The 22,996-nt window shown below is 40.7% G+C and overlaps 1 protein-coding gene across 1 annotated transcript in view; it reads left to right on the plus strand.

The window, feature by feature from the left end:
- The window catches only part of MDFI (MyoD family inhibitor), a 97,820-nt gene that overhangs the window by 45,090 nt on the left and 29,734 nt on the right, over positions 1 to 22,996 (plus strand). The window contains 2 exon segments of the mRNA XM_073617999.1: positions 1,441 to 1,616; positions 9,321 to 9,438. Coding sequence (XP_073474100.1) covers positions 9,381 to 9,438 — 58 coding nt within the window. The 5' untranslated portion in view covers positions 1,441 to 1,616; positions 9,321 to 9,380.

The raw sequence follows: 22,996 nt of genomic DNA on the forward strand, positions 1-22,996 counted from the left end.
TTTTACCTATGGTGAACCTTTCCTTTTTTGGGTCTATACGAACATGATTGTCAAGTGAGGACCCTGGATCCCTTGAGTCCCTGTGACCATCCAAGTCCATCCGCCCCTTAGTAGTGTTCAGAGGCTGCTGTGTTTGGATCTGCAATTAGTTTGCTACCCCTGGAGGAAAAGACCCTCGCTGGTTATTAGCCACAAGCGAGTCAGCTTGTGCAAGCTGGTAGGGTCCACCCTGTGTGGTGGTGGATTCACAATTGTCTGTTCATGTGATCGTTTTATTCACAAGAGGAGGATAGAAATACCTTGTTATTTTTTCCACTTTTTTGTTCACTTTTGTCACCTTTTTATTGTGCAATGTTTATATATTTTTCATTATATAGTTTAGAGTGCAGCTCCTTTTTTGTAACAAGAATAAATGGTGGTTTGAGCATAAACTAGCACACAAAAGGTAGGTTCAGACACAGTCTGCTAGACATATATTCACTATGCCAAGGTAACTTAGAATAGAATTCTGTGCCACTACACTGGACTTAAGTCATGAATCAACAAAATCAGCAATAAACAGTGAATGTAAGCCCTAAAGCGATACTAAACACACTGTTTTGTTTACATTATCCCCTCTCTTTCTGTATGTGGATGACAGAACTGTAATTATTTGAATGAAAAAAAAAACATCTAAGTACCTATTTCCTAATCTATATACAGCTGTAACATGACCCAGCTTAGATGTGATAGGGAGGAAATTCTCAGCATAGAAACTCACTGAAAATTAAGAATGTGCAGAGGTTCCGCACCAGCTGCAAAATCCCTAGCTGAACTGAAGACATGAACAGAAGGTGGAGATAGAGAGCAGCAGGATCAACCAGGTTTTTTGCAGAATACAGAAAATAAATCTTATAGTGACTGATTGAGTATGAACAGCATGTAATACAGCATTTATTGATAGTTTTTTATGATGTGGGTTTAGTGACACTTTAACTGCAATGTAAATAATAGTACTATAACCAATTTTGAGTGCACTTTAGGAAAATGGCTAGGATATACTGTAGTGCAATGTCCTCTGAGAGGCACAGTACCTTATAGCATACGCATTAGGTAAATGTCTCTGTGTAGCAGCTGTAAAGAGGCAGTCTTTATTCCTAACTCTTCAGCTGGCTACTGTTGGGGCCCAGTTATACAGCTGGTGCACATGAATATAGTCTCAGTCACACCTGCGGACATCAAATAAGGCTAGTAGATGGCGGTATGGTCAGTTGATATGTGCATGATGACAAATTTCAATTTGTTTTGGTTTCATTGTAAATAATTTAATTTTGTCATAATCATTATGTTAGAATAATTTGTTTTCAGAATTCAGTTTTTATATTTGGATTTGTTTTGTATATTCATTGCTTCTAATCAATTCATATTTTTGGAAGTTCTAATATTCTTTTGTTATTTCAGAAGATTGGCTATATCCCTGCTAGTCAAACCCACAAAGAGAAATGGAATGACAATATCACCTGGAGTCTCATGCATCCGAAAGTAACGAATGGAGCAAAATTATTTTCGGATTCATTCATTTTGGTATGATTCTGAGATTCTGATGGATCCACCTCATCCAACCCAAAACATAATAAGTAGGAATCATCTTATTTCACTTGTATACCTTACTGTATTTAATGCAATATACTATATTTCCGTTTCATGTGTATTGCATTTTTTATATTAATGAAAAATGTTAATGTAAAAATAATCGGCTGATTATTCAAGAGTCAAAGACTATTGCACCGCTTTCATCTGAATAAAATGAATGAATCCGAATGAATACATATTCATTCAATATGTTATTGCGTTACATTAATTTCCTTATTCCCAACTGACTTTGTTGGGCCGCACGCATACAAAATAAATGAATGATCTCTCAAGTTCGACCCCAATACAAAAATAATCTAATTAGAATATTCACGCTACGCTCACTAGAATAAAAACGACTGGATCTGAATCAATTTGGATCATTCGTTATGTCGTTATGTTATTTTGGATGCTTCAAACATTAACAAAAGGACCAAACTATAGCATTATGTCATCCGAATGAAACAAATGAATACAAACGAATTTGTTGTTTTTGCTAAAATTTATTTCAGATTCTTTGAAATTCGCTACTATTGTGATTCAGAGATTCCAATACATCAGAATCTCTGAATCGTGCAATTTTTTTCAGAATTTCAATTTGTAACAAATCAAATCACTCATGTCTAGTCAGTTCCTAAAGGGCCCAGTCGCTTTTTCTAGCAGCAGATAGTAAATCCCACAGCTGCAGCTTACCAGCTCTAGTGATATTGCCATTTACCATCTGGTCACTCACAGCGATTTGTCCACTCTCTGCTCTGTACCCAGATTACTCTGGCTATCGGTAACCTGGATCCCTTTCTGGTGGCTGATATTCTGCAGTGATGGTGCACCCTGAAAAGTGATGTACACTCCACGGGCTCTTTCATGGCAAAGGGAAGCTGTGTCCTCTACAGGCTAAGAACATGCAGATATTTCCCCTCCTTCTTCTGCAGGGTCTGGTGTGGGCTGTAGTTCAGGCCCCATTACATTCAGTGGGCAGTGTCCCATGATCCTCTTCCAGCCTTTCCTTAATGATTCTTCTGCTGCTTGCGAGGGGGAGAGGGACTGAGCAGGAGATCACACTCAAAACTGATCTGAAACTGCACAGTAGGCAAATTCAGGGTGAGAGGCAGCTGCTGCATACACAGCCTGCTGTTTACACAGATCTTAGCAGCGGGGCAATGGAGGGGGGGGGATGAGGGATTGACATATCCAGCAAAGCACCCAGCAACATCTATTATACCCCCTTTTTTCCTTCGTAAAATACGAACAGAATAATTTATTTAACAAAGTTGCCTTCTCCCTGTCACTTATAAGCAAATTCCCCTGACTATCCTTTAAGAGGGCCAATATGCTCCCGCTTTGACTTTTTATTAATAATAAAAAAAAAGGGATTCTTTTTACTGTCCTCTGGTATGTGTTTCTCATGGTCAATTTTCGCTGCCCCGATTGTGCGCTTATATTTTCTTATTGCATTCCTTGTAGTGTTGGAATGTTGATGGTGACCCCACTGGAGTTTTTTTCTTTTTAATATACCTTTTTTACACTTTGATTTAGTTTGACTTTAGTTCTTCTATATTTGTTCCCCTTTGGAATACACTGCTATTAATTAATATGTTCTTAAAGCACTCCCACTTTTCCTGTGGTATTTGTGTCTAGAATAGCCGCCCATTTAATGTTGTGAAGTACGAAGTGCAGTTTGGTAAAGTTGGCTCTATTAAAATTTAAAGTTCTTATCCTACCCTTGTGTCTCCTTTTCTTATGGTTTACAGTGAACATAATTACCCTGTGATTGTGGTTTCCTAAGTTACTCTTACCTCCATCATTAAACACTCTTACCTCCATGTCTGCAAACAGCTCTGCGTTGTTTGTAATTAGAAGGTCGAGCAGAGCCTTATTTCTAGTTGGGGTATCCACCAACTGACACATAAAATTGTCCTGCAAGAAATGACAAGCCTTAGATGACTTCCCATTAGTTCCGTCTGCCCAGTCAGTATCTGGATAATTGAAGTCCCCCATGATAATTACATTGCCCTGCCTTGCCACCATTTATATCTGTGAGAGGAGATCGGTCTCCTCTTAATCCTTCAGGTTAGGGGGCCTGTAGCATACACCCACTATTCATTTTCTGTTTGTTTTTCCCCTTGAACCTTTGGCCACAAGGACTACACCTCCTCCCCTGCCCCATTAAGAATGTCATCCCTCCTATTCACTATCAAATCACTCTTGGCATACATGTAAGAACATACATACATATTCTTTACTCTTCGAGCAGTAGAAATGTTGAACTCTCTCCCCTAGGAAGTGGTACTATCTGAGTATGTTGACATCTTCAAAAAACTTTTAGATGTCTTCTTCAGAAAGCAGAATATATAGAGGGCTATGGGAATAAAAATCACACATAGACACACACACATATAGATTACACTGGATGAATCTTTTTTTCAACTTTATAACTACAAAACTATGTAAGGGATTAGTATCATTAATGTACATACTCCAATTTAAAAAAAGGACTATGAGGAAAATTAACTAATAAAATATCAGTATAGAATATACCATGCTGGAGAAAAGCTTTTAAAAGGCAAGATTGCAAAATAATAATAATAGGGGATCACAATGCCCAGGTTGGAAGTCTATATTATCAAAATGTTGGAAAAGAAAGTATATATAAGGAGACAAAAGAGTTACTTGCTTTTGCTAATGACATGGTGATTGGGGGTATTTTGCAGCAGGCAGCAAATGCATTATTAAGGAAAGAGAAGCAAAATAATAGAAAGGAAGGGTTTGATGAGAAAAGTGAGGGAGTGACTCATAAAAGAATAAGACATTGGATTCGTCCTGGTCTCTTCCAGGATATGTAAAACCAGAATAAGAATTTTACTTTATAAAATTAGTATCATTAATGTACATACGTCAACTGAAGATAAGCCACCAAAGGAAAATTAACTTTTCTATAGCGTGCTAGAGAGGAGCTTTAAAAAGGCAAACTAATTACAGGGTATCTTAGAACCCAGTTTGGAAGTCTATATGAGTCAAATGGTGGGAAGGAAAGTATACAAAGAGACAAAAGATAATTGCTCTCGCCTTGGTACTTGCTTTTCACAGTGATTGGGGAAACATGGTTCCTTAAAAGAACCATAGGAACATCTGGAGAACACCAGATCAGAGAAGAGTCAATTAGATCTGCCTAATCACTCTACTATTTTGTATGTACTAGCTACTATTTACTGGAAAATAACTCCAAAGTTAGGAAATTCAATGAAAAATAACATAGTTGGCACTCTTGAACAGTGCATATGACAGGTCTCACAGCTGTTAACCCCTGCTGCACTGGAACATCAAAGTGGCGGAGGGAGAAAGGGATCAGAGGAAGAAGATTTCAACTAAAGCAGGAACCAGTAATACCAGAGACACATTCCATTGATACAAGGATGCCAGACTACAAGCTATACTATGTATTGCTCATCTAAAATGGACTGATTAAATTAAAAGAATGACTGAAGATCACACTCCAAAGAGGATCCAGTAGGTCACATTAGGCAGGTTTCACTTACGAATAGAAGGATTAAATAGAATGTAGGAAGCTCCTGTTGGAAGTCAAGAATTTGAGGTGTCAATTACGCTTTATTGTTCTGCTGTGATATGTTGCAAGTTAACATGCATTGTGTTCAAGTAGCCAATTTCAAAAAATGGGCCAAGCCATCAGAACTAACAAAAATAGAAATAGAGCATTTGTTTTAGGCACAGTGTACCAGGATGCACGTAGTATATTACCATGCGTCAGTGTTGCCAACCTACCATATTGATGGACTTGTGTCTTTTTTCAACCTTACCTACTATGTAACTGTGTAACTATGTAACTATCAATATTACGGACACGACACCCAAAATTTACTGGCATTGCCACGTTTTTACTGGCATTTCCAAAAGTTACAAACTTACAGTTTTCAGTGCAAATTTCAGTATTTAGGCTACAAACAAGTACAATATGCAATTAGCAATGTGATTTAAGGTAGAAATGAAAGCGGCGGTAAACCGCTGAAAATAACAAAACAAAAAAACCCCTGCAAGACAATGGCATAATGTGCTAGTATGCAGTATATTTACCTTGCAACTAAATTCTTCCAGCGGCGCCCGGTCACCGCTGAGAGGGCTGACCAGTTCCCCTGGCCTTTCTTCCGGGCTTGCGGGCTCTGATGATGTGAGTGTCCAGAGCCGCAATGATGTCACTCCCACGGGCATGAGACCCATGCTTCTGGCAAGAAGCTCTGAAGGTCCGGCACATTATTCATGTAGGGTAAATATCTCCTAAGCGGTGCACATTTAGGATATATTTACTATACTTACAGGTAAGCCCTCCTGAGTCACAGTGACAGTCTTTTTTCCATGCCAGGTGGTCCCTTCAGTCCACTTCCGTCCAAACAGCACTGACAGTCCGGCTTCCGGCTTGCCTTGCTCCCGTCCTGCAGACCCGCACACAAGACTCCGTCCGCTCAGCTTCCTTGCACAATGACATCACATGACACGCTCAGGCACTGCCTCTGCCAGACTTGCACACCACCAAAACACACTGTAGCAGGCACTCGGATGGTCTCGGCCCATGTGCAGTTTTGAGCAGAGCATTATAGTCATTTTTTCTGTGACTGGCATTTACTGGCAGGAGAAAAGTGCCCATTTTTTACTGGCTGCCAGATTGTCAACACTGCCATGCCTTGTGATGTGCTGCAATGCATGTCAATGCAATGCAATGACATCCAGGTGGGCCGGTCAAACAGGGCGGACACGCACCAACGTCACGCAAGCGTGATGATGGGCAGGAAGTGTCTGCCTGCCAATGGCACCAAACTTATTCCCACGAGCACTTATTTTCCATCAGCTAGATGGAAAAATGCCGCGATAACCAATCCTCTCCTGATGATTCGGTTTACCGATGAAACGCGTCAAACTTTTGAGGATGTAACCTCTCACACTCCCATCAATATTTTTACAATATTTTTATGAATTTAACTATGTGACACTGGTGCGTGTCTGCCCTATTTGACAGGCCCACCTGGGTGTCCTCACTCCCAGTTGACCAGATGACCGGTTTGCACTGCCTGCTTCACATCACACCAATAATCCGTATCTGTCACTTAAGGGTAATTCCATATGTCACGGTCTCTTTATACTCTTCTATTTCACCTTATACTTATATTGATTTTCTATGATCATCACCTAACAGGTGTATCTTTTTTCACGATTCTCTTAATGCTACTTGTTCACTCTTTTCCTGGTTTATGCATACTTTTTCACATTTTCACAGTTTCGCTTTATATGTAATCTTTTTTGCACATTATCCAGGAGGTGTATTTTTTACCTACGCTCTACTTTGCACTTCAACGTCACTCTTTTTCACTTTCTTTCCTCTATGTATTCTATTCTCCTCTGAGCCTGACAGTGCTGCCGGGTTTATCGTATACAATACTTTTAATTTATCTTACAGATTTTACTTGCCATTACTGGCACAATACTCAATATACTATATTTGTTCACTGGCTGGGGGCCTTTCAGTGTGGGCCTGTTGTTCCGGGTGGACCTTTGCACCTCAGCTCCCAGGGAGGCTTGATGTGGTGACTCCTGCATACCAGGATTATTCGAGTTTAGCATTCCAATGGGATGTAAGTTTGTGGACTTGACCATCACTTTTTTCTATATAAACCTCTTTACATATAATATTTTCCATATCATGGGCTTTTGATTTGGAACACCTTTTACTACTTACAGACATTCAGCACCCACTCCTGATGAGTTGGTTTACCGATGAAACGCGTTGAGATTTTGAGGATGTAACCCCTCACACTCCTATCAATATTTTTACAATATTTTAATGAATTTAACTGTATATTACTAGTTCTATTTCATCATATCTATGAAATATGTACAATTGTTCCCCTGTTATGGTAATCATGTTTTACATCCTGTTTATATGTATGCTATGTATTTTCCAAGATGTCTGCATATGCATTGAGCAATTATTTGTCATATACAACGTTACGCAATTTGACATTCATGCATAATAAATTCTTACTCTCAGGTTGTGCTTCAGTCTTAAACAACAAAGAGGCTTTTTTACTCTCAGCACGGTGAGGATGTGGAACTCCCTTCCACAAGCCGTGGTGTCTGCGGGGAGTGTCGATAGTTTCAAAAAAATATTAAATGGGCAGCTTAACAAGTGCAGTATGCAGGGATATGGGAATTGTTATTGACATCAACTCACGCACACACCTACACCACACAAGTTGAAATGGGTGGACTAGTGTCATAAACTAGTAGAATTTAATTTGATTTAATTTTGTTTTAGGAACATTTGTTTGTTTTATTTTTTAATTGTTATGGGGAACAAATCGACAGTTGCAGTGATAAGAAATTTCAAAGGAGCAGCATTTTTCTCGAACAAAAATAATTCCTAATAGTGAATAGGTTTTTGTTCGGGAAAATCTATTCACTCCAAAATAAAGTGTTAAAAGCAAACATTTTTGAAGTGCTTTCGAGCAACATTCATCATATCATCAAATGTATGAGTAAGGAGAATTTTCATACGAATGTTAATACAAATGTTTGTACAAATGTTTGCTTGAAAATCTACTAGTGTATGGCCAGCTTAAAGCAGTATTAAACCCAAAATCAAAAATGTAATATATTGCAATCCTTAGATGTGGTGGCTGCATTTGTTTTCCTTTTTAGGCTTTATTTCCTCTGTTTTCCCGTATTTATCTGGCCAGTTATCTGGCCACTCATTTGAGTGCCCCCACTCTGCATGAATGAGCATGGGGTCAGTTTTAGACAGTAGTTCTGCAACAGCTGGGGGGCCCCAGGTTGCCTACCCCTGGTCTAGGGGAAGGGGAGTGTAAGATGGACTAGCAGATTTAGATACACTAACAAATTGAAGCCAAATTCCAGATCATACTTTATAATCAGTTACAGCAAACAGTTTTGTTCCTTGGGATAAAGGTTTTACACAAATAAATAAAAGCTGATCGTGGTAAGCCATGCCAGAGTAAACTCTCTGTAAGCCCCTAGGCAGTCAAAACCTTGGGGCCCCCCTCACAGGTTTCTGGAGGTTTTTTCATGCATTTGCCCTAGTGGAATAACATTGAACTAAGTAATATGCACGTCAGCTACTATATGGAGATGACCAGCACTACTGTACATTACATATACAGTAAGTAGGTTGCACCAACATTTTTTACAACCTGACAGCTTTTAAGATGAGCTTTTAAGAGTCTTTAATGTAACATTTTTGTTTCTTTGAGTTGACCTATTTTATGTGAACAATTTAAAAAATGATCATTGTAATTTTCTTTCAAGATTAAATCAATATTCTTTAGATCCATTGTCATGGGGCTCTTTAAGGGCATGGGGCCCATAGGCAGGTGCCTACTCTGCCTATTCGGTAATCTGGTTGCAAGCACCCCTGTCAATGTTAAGTAGACTGTCTCAGCTCTGTAACTGATACATTCTGCTGGAGAGCTTGTTCTTTTGAAAAACAATAGACATACTGGCCAGATCACCAGATGGAAATAGAAGAAAGAAAGCTTTGAAAAGAATGCAGCCATCACATCTAAAAGCTGCAATTTAATAAATGCTTGCTTTTGGGTTCAATACCATTTTAAGTTTCTTGAAATATGTGCTGTGTCTGTTAGTTTTTTTTTTTTTCTTCATGCTATCTTTTCTTTATCACAAAACAGAAGTCCAGGAAGGATTATAACACAGTGCACCAACTGTTGAAGTAAGCACAAATTTCACTGATGTCCCTGGAGACATATTTGCCTCCTGAACATACCTGCACAGCAAGAATGGAGTCAGGTAAGTGTGATCATCTGGTGCCCAGGGCACAGATGCCAAACTGTGCCCCCATTTCACTCCCTGGATACAAAAGTGGGTGATGCTAACAGTGTCCCTCTCCTGAAAATGTCCCTGTGTCAATGGTGTCATTGAAAGGAAAAAAAAATGCCATTTTTCTATACCCCAGTTCCTATATTTTTTTTGTATATATAGTTGAGTCGCTCAGTCTTGTTTCTACTTTGGAGGTATGGCTATTTGGCTGCAATTCTTCCATGAAGACCACTTCGTACCCGATTTCTCCGAACAGTAGATGGGTGTAACTGGGTCCCACTGGTTTCCAGCAGTTCTGTGCCGATGGCACAGCTGAAAATCTTCCGATGTCGAAGGGAAGTAAGCATGATGTGTCTTTCATCTGCTGCATTACGTTTCGTTGGCAGATCACTGAGTGTACGGTCCTCAACATTCCATGTTTCTTTGTGCTTCTTCAAAGGAGCTTAATCAGAACATCTTGAAACCCCAGTCTGCTTTGAAATCCTGGGAGAGGCCTTGCTGATGCAGTATAACTACAGTACCTTGTGTCTTGTTGCTGTGGTGCTGTGTCTTGCTATGATGTATGACCTGTGAAACTGTCTTCCACAACCTCCCCTTAGCAGCAGAGTTTGGCTGTTCCTCGCCCAGTTTTAAGTCTCCTACACAGCTGCTTCTGTTTCAGTTAATAACTGGGTTTCAACCTACATATGACATTGATGATCTTTAACACCCGCTGGTGATTAATTGTACACCTGACTCTAATCCTACAAAATGCTCGACTTTGTGCAAATGTACAAAGTGTTCAAGTGTAAGGCCCCTTTCACACGATCGGACCGTTCAGGTTCGCCTGTCAGTTTTGACGGCGGACCTGAACGGGCTCCCATGTTAGTCTATGGAGCGTCAGATGTCAGCGGAGACATGTCCGCTGACATCCGACCTGGTCCGATCCGCTAAAAGCAGACGGATGGCTCTACGTCCAGGTCCGTCGCTGGCAAATCGGATCGGGTGAGATCTGATGAAAACGGACATGCTGTCCGTTTTCGTCCGATCCCTCCATAGGCGGCAGCGGCGCCTGACAAGCCCCTCCCCGCTCAGTGAGCAAAGAGGGACCTGTCATCCGACGGCTCAGCGGAGATCAACGGACTGATCTCCCGCTGAGCCGGCGGACCGTGGCGGACTCCGTAGAAACGGAGTCCGCCTCGTGTGAAAGGGGCCTAAGGATCGCCGCTGGTTTGAAGTATAAGGATAATCACACCAAATATTGATTTGCTTTAGATTTTTCTTGTGTTCTCTCACTTTGCATTTTGTAATTTGATAAAAATAAACAATTAAAATATATATTTTTGAAAGCATTCTTACTTTACAGCATTTCTTCACACCTGCCTAAAACTTTTGCATACAGTGTATCCAATTTTGCTACCAAAATAAACCTCTATTCTGAAAAAAATGTATAATATGTTAGGATAGACATCACCAAAACGAAAACAGTGCTCTGGGACACAAGGTGATTTACGTTAATTTCACCTTGCAGTTTTCAGCCATTGACAGTCAAAATGTGCTCCCTTCTGGGCCCTGCCGTGTTCCCACCAAGTGACTAAGCCATACTTTGGTATCTTTGTGCACGGGAGAGGTACGGTACTTGAACATAGTTTTCTAACTAGAGTTATTTTGTGATAGTTTCTGGTGTCCTGCCACAGTAAATGCAATTCAGTGCCAAAAAAACGGACATGCCAGTTTTCAGGCCACTAAGTGCCAAAATGTACTCCTTTATTTCTGCGCTTTGCCATGTTCGCACAAAGTGACTAAGTCATACGTATATGGTATCCTTGTGCATGGGAGAAGTAGCTGAACATATTATTGAATGCAGTTTTTACCATGCCATCATTGTGTGTATGAAACTTGTCAGTGCATTTATGTTTTTGTCAGTGCATGTTTTTGTTGAAAGTTTTGTATTTAGTTTTTTTCCTTAATTTTGTTGCAAAGTGCATTCTGAATAGTTGGGGCTCAAAGTCTAAGTTATACCATTTGCCAAAAACCTTAAGGGGTCTACTTTTTTTAAAACAGAGTCAATTTGGGTAGTTTCTGAGCCACTGTAATAGCAGTTTGGTTCCAAAAAACAGATATGGCAGTTTTCAGCTACTGACAGTCGGAATGTCCTCTCTGGTATCTGGGACCTGCCACGTTCTCACCAAGTGACGAAGATATACTTATGTGGTGTTCTCAGGTAAAGGAGTAGTAGTATAAAGTATTTTATAGCATCATTACCTACTTACATACATAAGACATTGGAAAAAAAACCCAAACAACTAAAACCAACAATTTGTAATGTATTTTATTTATTTATTTATTGCGCTTTAATTTTTTTTTTTAATTTTTCTATATATTTCCAAGAATAGGGCCTCTGTTGATGACAACAGAGGCCCTATTCTTGGAAATATATAGAAAAACACAAAAAAATTGCATAATTTTTAAAAGCAGTTTGTAAAAGCAGTTTTTGATAGTGTGATAAAATGGAAAATTGTATCAAATACTTACCGTAATTTTCCTTTCCTGGCACCAAACCATGGCAGCATACCAGTGATAGAGCTCCGCCTCTTAATCACTCCCTCAGGACCAGTGAATAGCATAAAAAAGAAGTATTTAGCCTCCCTCCCCCATTCTTTGTAACAAGCCACATATCAAAACATACAGGGTAGGCCCGTATGCTGCCATGGTTTGGCCTCAGGAAAGGAAAATTATGGTAAGTATTTGATACAATTTTCAATTTTCCTAGCTGTCAGGGAGGGTTCTGCTTGCCAAATCAATTTTTTAATTAGCATGGGACAGAAGACTAAATAGTCCTTCCTCTAAAATCCACTGTTGACAAGGCACCTGGGTATACTCTGTAATGCTTGAAAAGGTATGCTGGGATGACCAGGATACCTCTCAGCAGGTGGGTTGCAGAGATGCTCCCGAATGGGCTGCTTATTTGGCTGCAACTGCTCTGGTAGAGTGCACAGCCACCGCTGATGGAGGCTCACAACTCCTTGCCCTATATGCACAACCAAGCCTGCTGGAGTCCAGGCAGGAGCCCCCAATCCTTGATAATTTCCAGCTGGAACGATGAAAGGCTTATTAGGTCTGAAAGGAGCAGTTTGTGGATAAAGTTCTAAAAACATCCAATTTTTGTGGCTTTCCTATGTGATCTTCTGGAAACTTAGGTAATGCCCAGATGTCTGTCAAATGAAGGACCGTCGCTACCTTTGGTACAAGATGATCTACAGGATGCAACTCTACTCTTTCTGAACAGAAAGCAATATGTTTTTCTGCTCTAATGCCACGTACACACGACTGGTTTTGCCATCGGAATAAACTCCGAAGGTTTCTCTGACAGAACTCCGACGGAATTCCATTCAGGCGGTCCTGCCTACACATGGTCAAACCAAAGTCCGACCAAAGTCCGACTGTCCAGAACACGGTGATGTACAGCACGTACAAGGGGACTAGAAAAAGGAAGTTCAATAGCCAGTAGCCAATAGCTTCTGTCTCGTACTTGCTTCAGAGCATGCGTTGTTTTTGGTCCGTCGGAACAACATACAAACTAGCGGTTTTCCCGATATGAATTGATTCCGTCGGAAATATTTAGAACATGTTCCATTTCTAGGTCCGTCAGAATTTTCGGAAAAAAAAGTCTGATGAGGCACACACACGATCAGAATAGACGATGAAAAGATTCAGTTGGACTTTTTCTGTCGGACATTCCGTTCGTGTGTACGCAGGTTTTGAAGCTTGAATCTCGGACATACTTCTGCCTGAAGATACTGTATTGCGACAGATACTGCTTTGTAGGTAATGTCCCAACCAGAATGCTGCGCTATTAGAGCAAATAGTTGAACTGACAGGAAATCCAGCAACACCAACAGATCTTACTTGGGAAAGCCTCTTCTTCTTGGTGGTTGAATCCTCATGACTGCCGTCAAAAATTGTGAAAACTACAGTAAAGGATCTTCGGCCATCGAACACGTCACAGGAAGAACCACCATGGTTCACAGTGGATAAAATCAGAAACAGACTTGAAAAACCTAACATAAATAAGTCACCGGGACCAGATGGCTTACACCCGAGGGTCCTTAAGGAACTCAGTCAAGTAATTGCCAGACCATTGTTCCTAATTTTTACAAACAGTCTACTGGTATGGTACCAGCTAATTGGAGAAAAGCCAATGTAGCACCAATCTTTAAAAAAGGACCAAGATATATCCCTGGAGACTACAGACCAGTTAGCCTAATATCAATAGCATGCAAGCTCTAGGAAGGGATGATAAGGGACTATATACACGATTTTAGTAATGAAAACTGTATCATTAACAGTAATCAGCATGGATTCATGAAAAATCGTTCTTGCCAAACAAATCTATTAACCTTCTATGAGGATCTAGATGAAGGAAGGCATAGTGTATCTGGATTTTGCAAGGGCATTTGATACAGTTCCCCACAAATGCTTACTATACAAGCTAAGGTCTGTCAGCATGGACCCAAGGGTGAGTACTTGGATAGAAAACTGGCTACAAGGGCGAGTTTAGAGGTTAGTGATAAATGGGGAGTACTCGGAATGATCCAATGTGGAAAGTGGGGTCCCTCGGGGGTTCTGTCCTGGGACCAATCCTTTTTAATTTATTCATAAATGACCTGGAGGATGGGATAAGCAGCTCAATCTCAGTATTTGTGGACGATACTAAGCTAAGCAGGGCAATAGCTTCTTTGCAGGATGTGGAAACCTTGCAAGAAGATCTGAACAAATTAATGAGGTGGGCAACTACGTGGCAAATGAGGTTTCATTTAGAAACATTTTAAAAAATGCATTTAAGTGGCAAAAACATGAATGCAATCTACTCACTTGGGGGAGAACTTCTCGGGGAATCTAGGATGGAAAAGGACCTGGGAGTCCTAGTAGATGACAGGCTCAGTAACAGCATGCAATGCCAAGCTGCTGCAAGCAAAGCCAATAGAATATTGACATGCATTAAAAAGGGAATTAACTCCAAAGATAAAACAATCTATAAGACTCTGGTCTGGCCGCACCTGGAGTATGCTGTCCAGTTCTGGGCTCCAGTCCTCAGGAGGAATGTGCTGGAAATGTAGAGAGTACAGAGAAGGGTAACAAAACTAATAAAGAGACTGGAGGATCTTAGTTATGGGGAAAGATTACAAGCACTGAACTTATTCTCTCTGGAGAAGAGACATTTGAGAGGGGATATGATTTCAGTGTACAAATACCGTACTGGTGACCCCACAATAGGGATAAAACGTTTCAGCGAAAGTTCATTTAAAAAGACTTGTGGCCATTCACTAAAATTAGAGGAAAAGCGATTTAACTGGAAACTGCTTAGAGGGTTCCTTACAATAAGAGCGGTAAGAATGTGGAATTCTCGTCCACAAGCAGTGGTTTTAGCAGGGAGCAAAGATAATTTCAAAAAACAATTAGATAGGCACCTAAATGACCACAACATACAGGGATATACAATGTAATATTGACATAAAAGCGCACACACACAGGTTGGACTTGATGGACTTGTCTTTTTTCAACCTTACCAACTATATAACTATGTAACTCTTAAACTTTGTTATTGCCAATATAACCAATACTTGCAACGTCAATGAATATAGGTTAAGGCCCATGTCTAATCTGGCCTAGAGGAGGTTCAGAACAGCTGCCACCGGCGGCGCAGTAGGATCAAAGTCTCGCCCTGCCTAGAAAAACGCAAACTTGTTTCAGATTTTGGCATAGATATTGTTAGCAGAGTGTATTCTAGCACTCAACATAGTAGAGATCACTCTGGAGCAACTCTGGAGCAACCTAGGTTCTCCAGCCTCTCCTCTTAGCCACCATGCTTGCAGCCCTAGTCTGCGTATGTTCAGAGGAGAATTCGCTTCTGTATCCTGAAGTGAATGTCCAGGGAAAACCAAGGCCTTCAGTGTCAATATGGAGGAACGGCTATGACTACCACGTTCTCTCTCAACAGCCTCAAGAGGAATCTCATTATGAGAGATGTTGGGGGAAATATATAGGCTAGATTGCAGTTCTAGGGAGATACCAGAGTATCCGTCCCCTCTGCCTGGGGGTGCAGAAACCGGGTTAGATATCTCCCAAGTTTGTGATTGCTGTGGGAAGTGAAGAGGTCTGTCTGTGGTAGGCCCCAGATGTAGACCAGCATGGAGAAGATCTGGGGCGTAAGGCCCACTTGTGATTTGGGAAGCTTGCATGATAGTCGGTCTGCCTGTGTGCTCAGATTTTCTGGGTGGTAAACTGCTCTCGGAATTTGTAGGTGATTTTCTTCCCCAGACTATGGGTTTCACCTTTCTCTGTTTACAAATGATTTTATTATGTAAAAGGTCAAGGTATAAAACAATTACAATGATAGTACAGGTATGTATACAAATATTTTTATCAGTGAATGTTGTACAGGAAGTAAATGGTTATGGTTAGTCAGGTGACAAAAAAAGATGCATGGTATTATAATCAGGCCAATCAGGAGTACTGTAGTGGAGGGAAGAAAGGATGACTATTGAGTATATATTAAGAAGAGAAGATGGGAAAGACGAAATAGAAGAATACTTTCTTTCTTACTTTTTTCTTTCTTTTTTTCTCTCTCTTTGCCCCCTTCCCCTATTTTAAATCAGAGAAGTGGTATCCCAAAGAGTCCATTTTTTTTGATGAAGAGGCATTGAATCATATAACGTGTGATAAATTCTTTCAGAAAGTTTGATATTCGTCATGCGGTTAAGAATTTGTGGCCAAGGTATCGAGGTGGAGCGCCAATTAAAAGCTATGGTCCAATGAATAGAGCTGAGGAATGTATGAATTAGTCTTGTGGTTGTCATTGGAATATCCTGTATAGGGGAGAATAAAAGGCAGATTTGGGGTGTAAGAGAAATCTTTCTACCGGATATTTTTTCTATTATTATGCTAGCCTTATTCCAGATATTTTTTATGTGGGGACAATCCCAAAAGATATGTAGAAGTGTTCCCTGAGAAGGGCAACCCCTGAAGCAAATTGGGGATAGAGAGGGGTAAAATGAGTTAAGTTTAGCAGGGGTAAGATACCATCTATATAGCAATTTAATGGCTGATTCTCTGATTGAGGTTGTTTTAGTACATTTATGAAGATTAGTAAAAATAGTATCCTATTGATCAAGAGTAAATGAGGTATTTAAACCTGATTCCCATTGTAGCATGGGATATGATTTCTCAGGCATGTTCGTCTCATTTAAGTTTTTATATATTCTAGAGATTAAACCACTGTCACGGCGGGAGGAGATACAAATTTGTTCAAACTGTGTATGGGGGGGGGTGGAGTGTGAGTGAGTAATATTTCTGATAGAATTGTCTTATATTTATATACATCTCTAATTCTGAAGGTGGGAAATCATATATTGTTTGTAGATTGGAGAAAGTGATAAATGAATTGCTGTGGGAAAGCGATTTTAAGTGTGTTAGGTTATGTGATTTCCAATTCGTTAGAATGTGTTGATCTTGAGCTCTATCTGGGGGGGAAAAATGAGGGTCACCTAGAAAGGAAGCCAGGGGGGAGTGTCAGAGGATACATTCAATTTAGAGTTCTGTCTGTTCCATAGTTGAAGGGTGTGAGTGACGATAAGGTTTAAGGGTCTAATTTTTTGTGGAGGGATGGTTTTGGACCAGAGAAGTCCTTGTAGGTTGTATGGTAGGATAGATTCTTCTTCGAACCGGAGCCAGGGGATTTGAGGTGAGGGGGCATACCATTGGCCTAATTGAGTGAATCTGGCCGATAGATAATAAAGCCAAAGGTTAGGAATGCTGAGGCCTCCTTTTATTTGGGGTCTAAACATAAGGGAGTATCTAAATCTGGGTTTCTTGTTTAGCCAAATGAATTTATTTATCTCTCTCTGTAAAGAATCTAATGTTTTTTTAGGTAAAATAAGAGGAAGGGCTCTGAAAAAAAACAAAAGTTTGGGTAATATCATCATTTTTACGGCCACTATTCTGCCCGAGAATGAAATCTGGTAAGATGACCAAAGTTTAAGTAGATTTTTAATACTATTAAATAAGGGAGAGTAATTTGCTTGGTATAATGTTTCATATGAAGGTGTAATCTGAATACCTAGATATCTGAACGAATCCGCATTCCAGTTGAATGGGAATTTGTCTTTAAGTAAAGATATTAAGGCTGGAGGGATATTAATTGGTAAGGCAGAGATAGATTTACACCCAGTCCTGTCAGGTCATGGAAGATGTCCAGGGTTTTAGTTAGATTGGGTAGGGAGATAAGAGGGTCAGTTATAAAACAGAAGCATGTCATCTGCATAGAGGCTTAGCTTATATTCTTTGGATCCCTTAAAATATCCTTTAATGTCTGTGTTGTTTCTGATAGCGCAGGCAAGGGGCTCAATCGCAAGGGCAAAAAGTAGAGGGGAGAGGGGGCAACCCTGTCTGGTACTTTTGGTCAGAGGGAAAAAGTCAGAATTGATGCCTGGGAGATTGATACGTGTGTGTGGGTTGTAATAGAGAGCCTTAAAGCCATGTAGGAATTCATCGTTGATGCCATATTTGGGGAGTAGATTGTCAAGATATGCCCAGGAAACGCTATCAAAAGCTTTGTGTATATCAAGACTAAGTAGTAATGTGGATTTGGAACGCATGTTGGAATCTTGAATGATATTTGTGGTCAATCATATGTTTTCTGTTATCTGCCTGTTGAGAATGAAGCCAGTTTGATCAGGGTCCACTAATGGGGAGATGAAAACAGACAATCTATCTGCCAACATACGGCCAAATATTTTTAAGTCGTTGTCAATAACTGAAATTGGGCGGTAGTTTTGAGGGGTGGAGTGGTCTTTATTTGGTTTGGGAAGAAGGGACGTGTTCGCTAAAAGCATTTCAGATGGGAAATAGCCGCTTTGTAAGATATTATTATACAATTTAGTAAGGTGTGGGGTAATGGTAGAGGCAAATTTTTTATAGTAAGATGCAGAATAACCGTCCGGGCCTGGGGCTGTGGATATCTTTAATGTTCCAATGATTCTGTTAATTTCTAAGTCTGTACAAGGGGCATTAAGAGATTCAATTTGTTCCCTAGATAGAGTGGGTAATGTAATGTTGTTAAGCCAGTCCAGGGAGAACTGTTTGGGAGATGATTGAGACGTGGAAAGAAGATTTTTATAGAAGTCCAAAAACAGATTCATGACTTTTTTGGGATGGGACACTGTATTTCCAGATGGGTTCCTCAATTTGTAGGTGTGGGGTGGTTTCGTAGATTGATTTAGTTTTCTAACGAACATGGTGGAGTGTGAATTGCTGTTGAGTAAGAATCTGGCCTTGGACCATCTAAGGGCTTTTTCGGTGTCTGACGTTAATATTGTGTCTAAGGAATTGCGTTTCTCTTGAATCTGTTTGGGGAGGTCACTAGATGGATTTTGGTTGTTTCTGTGGTATAGGTGGTCTAGGTCTTTCGTGAGGGACCTAATATCTGCAAGTTTGGTTTTATTTTTAATTGAGGCAATATTTATCAGATGGCTTCTCATTACCGCTTTATGCGCCATCCATATATTTGTAGGAGACATGTCTGTTGTTACGTTATGTGCAAAATATTGCTCAAGGTGAGATAGAATTTGTTGTTTGCATGATGGATCTGTCAGCAAGGAATTGATTATTCGCCATGAGTGAGATGTGTTGGTTAGACCTATGCGTGAAGTGTTAAAGGAGACTATGTGGTGATCAGACCAAGGACATGCATAAATATCTGCCTTAGAGGAATTGGCAAGTAGGATTGGGATACAGAAAATGTAATCAAGTCGGGCGAAGCTGTTATGCGGGTGGGAATAGAATGTGTAGGATTTGATGCCTATGTTGTGGGCTCTCCAAGTATCAACTAATTGATGATTATAAAGCCATCTGTTCAAAGATTTGGGGAAAGCTTTAGAGGATGGGACAACTTTGCTTCTGTCTAGAGCGGAATGAGCGGCTAAATTGAAGCCGCCACCCACGATAAGATGTGTGGAATGATAATTGTCTAGAGTGTCAAAAAATTTGTTGAAAAAGTTTGAATGGGCGTCATTTGGAGCATATACTGAGGCAATAGTGATAGAACGTCCTTTAATTGAGCCTTTCAAAATCAAATAACGACTATCTGGGTCTTTAAAGACATTCTGAACCTCGAATACTACCGAGTTTCTGATAAATATAGCAATGCCCCTAGATTTTGTGTCGTAAGTAGTGCAATAAAATTGACTGAAGCTCTTATAAAAAAATTTAGGGTGTTTATCTGTTGCAAAGTGAGTTTCTTGCATTAATATTATATCAGCTCCTAATCTTTTGTAGTGGCGAAAAGCTTTCTTTCTCTTGTGAGGTGAATTAATGCCCTGGGCATTGTGTGAAATCACCCTAAGACCCGTTGTATTGTTGTTAAATATCGCTGATAGTTATAAGGTAGTGGCAATGTATCACAAGGCCCGGGGAGGAGCATATGGCAGGATCGGTGTGGTATTAGTAATGTGGTTAACACCATTAACATTAAAAATGAAAAATTACCTGAGATAGAGGAAAATCTGGTGATCATTGTGATGCCATCTATATCTTCAAGAATATAATATTTCGAAATATACATCAATATCTTGCATGAGCATTTTCTTGTTGACCTATCTATATCAAATGACCAACTGTACTTATATATGAAAACACTGGAGATTAGGGTACTTGAACAGTAGAACCTTGAAAATAATAAACTCCTAGATAATAACAGTGCTACGTTGCACAACGCACCATCATAATGCCTTAAGTAAAATTGAGAGTATTTGTTCGACCTTTTGAAAATTTTGTAAAAATAGAATATATTAGTATAATTATGAAAAGAATTATTTATAGCTTGGGGGTCAGGGCGAGAAGCACTACCTGACCGAAAATAATATTGTTGTGGACAATACTGTCCATTACTCACAAATGGAGCATCCACCATTAAAACAATGGATAGCAGGATCAGTCTTGGAAGTGTATCCACTAGTTGAATCATGCTTATGGAGTCCTTTGTGAGTAGGGGGACAAACTAGCAGAGGCGGAGCAGATCAGCCTCAGCGAGGAATCTATAAACAAAAATATAAGAGCATGCTGTGACATATGTTGAACAAATTAGAAAAAAAAACATATAAATGTATAAGATCGCATAGGATCGCATAGAAGGAACTATGATATACCAAGCTATTACCTATTAAAGGTGTAGGAATGCTGTTTACTAAACACAGTAAATCAAACTTCAAAACTTGCACATTTTTAGAACTGAAAAAATTGTTCATTGAATCTTGTGAGGAAAAAAAGGTAGAAAAAAAACAAAAAACAAAATAGAAAAAGGGTGAACTTTCAGTTGCAGGTATGCATCAGCTTTATCTTCAGACATCCAGATTTCTGAGTGATGGACGCCATCTTCCTTTTCCACAACGCGTGGCTGGGGTGGCCCAGATGGGTGAAGTATGAGGGGTGGTAGGAGGTCTTGCAACTGCACCTGGATCTAAGAGACCCAACTTTACAAGCAGATCTTTACCTTCTGAGATGTTGTAGACTGTATAGGTGGTGCCATTGTGTGGCACAGTTAATTTAAATGGAAAACCCCACCGGTATCTGATATGAGCTGATTGTAATACCGAAGTTATCTCTTTCATTTTGCGTCTCCTTTCCAAGGTAGCTTGTGAGATGTCAGGAAATATTTTAATTTTTGTGCCATCCAATTCAATGTTATGCATATTCCTAGATGCTCTTAGTATGTTTTCTTTTATGATGAAGTCTTTCATGCATAGAATGATATCACATGACGGTTTGTCTGGGGGTGGTTTAGGGCGCAAGGCCCTATGAATTCTGTCGCATACAAATGAGGATGGAGGTAGATCAGGAAGGAGATTGTGGAACAGTTTGGTTACTGCTGGCATCAGATCGGTGACTGACTCTGGAATACCACGAATCCTCAGGTTGTTCCTACGGTTTCGATTGTCCAAATCTTCCACTTGTGATTGTAAGTATGAGTGGTTTTCAGCTAAAACTTCAAAGTCTCTTCTAAGATCGTTGTGTGCAAGTAATAGCTCATCATGTTTGGTTTCTAGAACATCTGTGCGTCCTCCCAGGGTTGCTATTTCTTGTGTGAGTGTGTTTGTTGTTTTCGCATTGTATTTTGTCTACCAGTTTTTCATAGATCTTGGTTAAGCTGGAGTCTAAGTCAGCTTTTGTGATCTCAGAGGGGAGATCATGGTTGTTATGTGTCAAAGAAGACTTATGCGGAGGACCACTGGTAGCTGTAGGGGATTGTACAGGCGATGAACTAGCGCCTTTATGGGCCATGATCTTCTGCTCTTTATTGCGCAATGGATATGTGATTAAGGGGTGCTGTTGCACACGGCGATTGAACGCCCTTTTGCTTGATGGCATGCACTAGTATAAACTGCAGGGATGTTAAAAAAAAAATTATATAGCAATTTAAGTTAATTGATCCTTGCAGTGTGTATTAAATCCTTGCTGAATCAGTGGAGTTCTTAATTACAGATGGTGAACTGCATCGCGTCTCGCATGCGCCCCCACTTATTTGCGATTGTGATTTTAGGTAATTTTATCAACCTAGTCCTAGGGTGACAGCTGGCTCAGAGACCATTGTGGGGCTATAAGTTGTCCAGTGAGGTGTGCATGGCAACTTGTTGAGGTAAGGAACAAACACCCAGGACTTTAGTAGAATCAGTCTATGAGGTGTAGCAAGATGGCGGTCGCTGACTGCAATGCTAAGATTAGCCCACCGGGGGAACTCAGCTAGGGACCCGAGGAGGCCGTCTCAACTGCTGGGGTATTCCAGAGTTTTTGAGGAGATTAACTCTGGTCTGTGAGGGTGTAGCAAGATGGCCGCTGCACCTGTATATATGGGTAGGGACTTTACTAAGAGGCAAGTCTCAGAATTGTGCAGCCCGGGTCAACCCCCCTCATGAGCAGGATACTTTTATATAGTTGTGCTGTTTGGGTCTGGCTCAGGGGGGATGAGGTAGCTACTGGTGGGTTCAGGGTGTAGCAAGATGTCTGCCTCTCACCTCTATCTCCGGGATACTGTCCTCTGTGGGATATCTCAGGTGGCCTCTGGGACTCAGAAGCTCTCCCCTCATGATCCGCGGGAGCCGCCATTAGCGCACCTGGAAGGGGCTGCCTCCAGTCCAGACCGGGAGGCCCCGTAGGCATCAAGATGGCGGCCGCAACTCGGTAAACGGAACCGGCAGCGGGCCGGATATTCGAGCGGGCGGATGGCCGGAATGTGCCAAACAAGCAGGGGTCAGCTCAGGGGATGTCCAGGAGTCTGGATGGAGGGCCCGGTGGCGAAATTCCGCAGCTGGAGGGCTCCGGGAGCTGCTAGATGGCTGCCACTCACCTCTGTCTCAGGAGTGCAGACCTCCGTGGGATATCTTCTATTGGGTCCTAGGTCTCCCAGGCACTTCACTCCTGGTCCGCGGGAGCCGCCGAAAGCACACCTGGGAGGGGCAGCCTCCAGTGCCGCCGATCGTGGCTCCCGAGCGTGGGG

Source organism: Aquarana catesbeiana, linkage group LG02 (assembly GCF_042186555.1).
Source record: "Aquarana catesbeiana isolate 2022-GZ linkage group LG02, ASM4218655v1, whole genome shotgun sequence".
Taxonomy (NCBI): Eukaryota; Metazoa; Chordata; class Amphibia; order Anura; family Ranidae; genus Aquarana; species Aquarana catesbeiana.